The following is a 3,714-nucleotide window of genomic DNA, read 5'->3' as shown; positions in this document are numbered from 1 at the left end:
AAAAGTTTTGATCTCATAGAATTTTTAAAGGGCAATGAGGGGCAGTCAAGTCCTAGAAAATTGACTGCTCCTCGTAATATATTGAGACTTCTTTCCTATCAAAAGTTTCGTTTACATGAACTTTTTTTTAAGATTTTCCATTAGTTACAACATTCAATTTTGTATGAAGCCTGCCCTTCAAATTAAAGGTATATGCATCCAAACAATTCAAAGCAAGAAAATTTATTCTCTTTTTTAAAATATCATGAGCTTTTTTAGAGTTTCAATAGAATTCAATTATAGATTCTCTCGAGGCACAAACTTTTAACTCAAAATATCAATCATGATAACGAAATTACAAAACTAAAACATACCTTTCAATTATGGAGAAAATTAAAATAATAAAACAGTCTCCAATCCCAATCTGTCCTTTGCAATCCATCTTCAGTTTTCATTTCAATCTAAAAGTATTGGTTAGAAACAATTCCAAGATTGTGAAAAACGTTGACAGATACCACAATCAAGACAAAGAAAGGTGCACTCTAGAAAAACGTTGACAGCCTCTTTCAGGCTGAGGAAAACTGGACCACATATTAGTGATTAGCCATTTGATGTGCCATGGGTGCTCTCCTTAATAAGAAAACAGATGAATTGTGGCATTTAAATAGGGACACATATTTGAAGATTAATGGTAGTATAGTGTTGAAGAAACAATATGGGCAGTCCACATGTTCTAGCCGTACCTTATCCAGCACAAGGTCATGTACTTCCCCTAATGGAACTGGCCTTATGCCTAGTGAAGCATGGTATCAAAGTTACATTTGTGAACACAGAATTTGATCACAAACGAGTCATTGAATCATTATCTGGTGAAGAAAATGTGCCTGATATGATGCATCTGGTATCCATCCCAGATGGCCTGGAATCGTGGGAAGACAGAAATGATGCGGCGAAGTTAATGAAGGCGATTTTTCGTGTCATGCCGGCAAAGCTGGAGGCTGTAATTGAGAAGATAAATAAATCTGAAAGTGACAAAATCGCATGCATTATTGCTGATGAGTTCTTGGGTTTGGCACTGGAGGTTGCGAAGAAAATGGGAGTCAGGGCAGCATCCTTCTCACCTGCAGCAGCAGCTCTATACGCTCTGAAACTCAATATTCCAAAGCTCATTGATGATGGAATCATAGACAGCTCTGGTAAGACTCATCACAGCATAATACTTCTACAGTTTCATCATTTTCATATAAGCACTTACTTCTTTGTAGTCGTAAAACAGTAAAACAATATAAAGTTAGTTTAGAATTGGAACCTATGAAGTTAAAAATCATAATGCAAGCAAAGTAACAAACTCATGGGAAACAGGGTGGTGCAATTTTGGGTGTTTCAAAATAAGTTGAAAGTTGAAAAACATATCAAGTGAATTAGTTTTCATCAATGCAAGGAAATTTTTGCAGCAAAGGAAAAAAAATGCTTTGCCAGAAGAATGATTATCAAATTTGACATTTGTCAAGGCAAATTTTGTGGCAGGAACTATCATGAAGAAGCAGATGGTCCAGTTATCATCCACCTTGTTAGCCGTGGACTCTGCACACATTGTTTGGGCCTGTGTCGGTGATCTAACCACACAGGGTATTGTTTTTGATGCTATATTAAAAAATAACAGAACATTAAAAATGGCTGACTGGATTATCGGCAACTCAAGTAATGAGTTAGAGGCATCAGTCTTCACCTTGTACCCAGAAATGTTACCTATAGGCCCTCTTCTAGCTAGCAACCGGCTTGGAAAATCAGTTGGTTCCTATTGGCCTGAAGACTGGGATTGCTTGGCGTGGCTTGATAAACAACCAGTCCAATCAGTCATTTATGTTGCATTTGGGAGCACCTCAGTTTTTGACCACACACAGTTCCAAGAACTGGCTTTGGGTCTCGAACTCACCAATATGCCATTCCTTTGGGTTGTGAGGCGTAATTTAACTGCAGAAACAGATAATGCATATCCAAAAGGTTTCAAAGATCGAATACAAGGACGAGGAAGATTAGCCACTTGGGTACCTCAACAAAACGTATTAAGTCATCCTTCAGTTGCCTGCTTCCTCAGCCACTGTGGTTGGAATTCTACAATGGAAGGTGTAAGCAATGGTGTCCCTTTCCTCTGCTGGCCTTACTTTGCAGACCAGTTCACTAACAGAAGCTACATATGTGATGTTTGGAAGGTTGGATTAGGATTGGATAAAGATGAAAATGGAATCATTGCACAAGGAGAAGTTAAGGACAAAATTGAGCAGCTAATCACCGTTAAAGGCTATAGGGAGAGGGCCTTGGATTTAAAAGCAAAGGTTATGAATAGTCTTAGAGAAGATGGATGTTCTGGCAAGAATTTCAAGAACTTAGTCAAGTGGATTAAGGATGATTAGAACAACTTATTGCTACGTTAGCATATTTCATATGCGATTTTCGTCAGGTCAACCTGGAATTTTTCTTAGCTAAGCCTCCGTCTATGACCTATCCCCTCTTGTATTCTTTTCTCCGCAGGACTAACTATTATTTTCTGCTTTTATTTCCTATTTCAATTTCTTCCTTTAACAAGTTTCTCCTATTTGTGCTTCGCACTTTGCAGTGATGACTCTCTAAACTAGTGATTGCATTGGTATTCATGTGTAACCCCACGAGTGTAGAAATAGTCCTTTCAAACAAAAATACTATACAGCAGCAATGTTCCATGATATTTTTTTGCCCATCTAGTTGCAAGTCAAATGGATATGAGATAGAATGGTAACACAATACATGAATACTCATCAACGTTAGCTGTAATTTTAGCTGCTAAATTGAAAGGTTCTGCTGAGAGATCTTGAAATATAATCACTCCTAGCAAACGCAAGTCCTCTGTTCAAGCATCTTCCCCTCTCAAGGTATATGCCTTTGGCACCCAACATCAATGGACGGGTAAAATGTCTCTGTCAGGCCAAGTAGAATTTGGTTCGCCTTACTGGCTGACTGAAATTAGTGACTAGAGACCAGGCGCGCCATGGCAATTGGGCTACCAGTGTGAGGTAGTGAGAGCCGGAGAGGTCGATGAGGGGCCTGTCATGAGGGCCACCGAATGAACCCGGGACAGCCGATGTGGGACCACTATGAGTTTACCGTACATTTTGCTTTTGTTCAATGACGATTGCGTTTGATGTAAAAAATTTATTTTTTTTGGACACGATAAATTCTATATTACGACTAAAATACTCTACGCTAGAAGAGGAGGGATCTAAAGAGAACAAGAGAAACAACTAGAATACTCTACATTAGAAGAGGGGGACCTAAAGAAGTCAAGAAAAACCTAGTGAACCACCACCGGTCCAGACTTTGCACACGTGGAGAAATATTTTCAGGAAAGTCTGAATATTAGAATGCAAATCAAGGATTTGATCCCTTGACCTACACCCAAATAGAGTTTTAAATCTCTCTTGGTGGCTAACTATTTTGAGAGTAGTTAGTTAAATAAAATTTGTTGTTGCTCTGCAACTTTATTAATACTAGTAATAGGTCACCTGTTTTGCACGTGAATACATCTTTTCAAGATATAAAACCTTTAATGAACTAAATTTATGTGTAAAACTTTGATTTTTGTTATGAATATAAACTGAGAAACTGTATAATGAATAAAATTAAGCAATTGGTAATTGTACAATGCATTTATTGTATACAAAGTAATTAGAAGTCTATTGTGCATTCTACATTCATAAA

General features: G+C 37.7%; 1 protein-coding gene across 1 annotated transcript; it reads left to right on the top strand.

The window, feature by feature from the left end:
• The first annotated feature begins 656 nt into the window (after positions 1 to 656).
• On the top strand, positions 657 to 2,588 carry LOC113754256 (UDP-glycosyltransferase 83A1-like). Its single transcript, XM_027298623.1, has 2 exons — positions 657 to 1,175; positions 1,507 to 2,588. Exons 1-2 carry the CDS (start codon positions 695 to 697, stop codon positions 2,391 to 2,393), a joined length of 1,368 nt encoding a protein of 455 aa, XP_027154424.1. The 5' UTR covers positions 657 to 694; the 3' UTR covers positions 2,394 to 2,588.
• Positions 2,589 to 3,714: the final 1,126 nt, after the last annotated feature.

Source organism: Coffea eugenioides, chromosome 11 (assembly GCF_003713205.1).
Source record: "Coffea eugenioides isolate CCC68of chromosome 11, Ceug_1.0, whole genome shotgun sequence".
Classification (NCBI taxonomy): domain Eukaryota; kingdom Viridiplantae; phylum Streptophyta; class Magnoliopsida; order Gentianales; family Rubiaceae; genus Coffea; species Coffea eugenioides.
The sequence above is the reverse complement of the archived record's forward strand: the minus strand, read 5'-3'. Positions and strand labels throughout refer to the sequence as shown.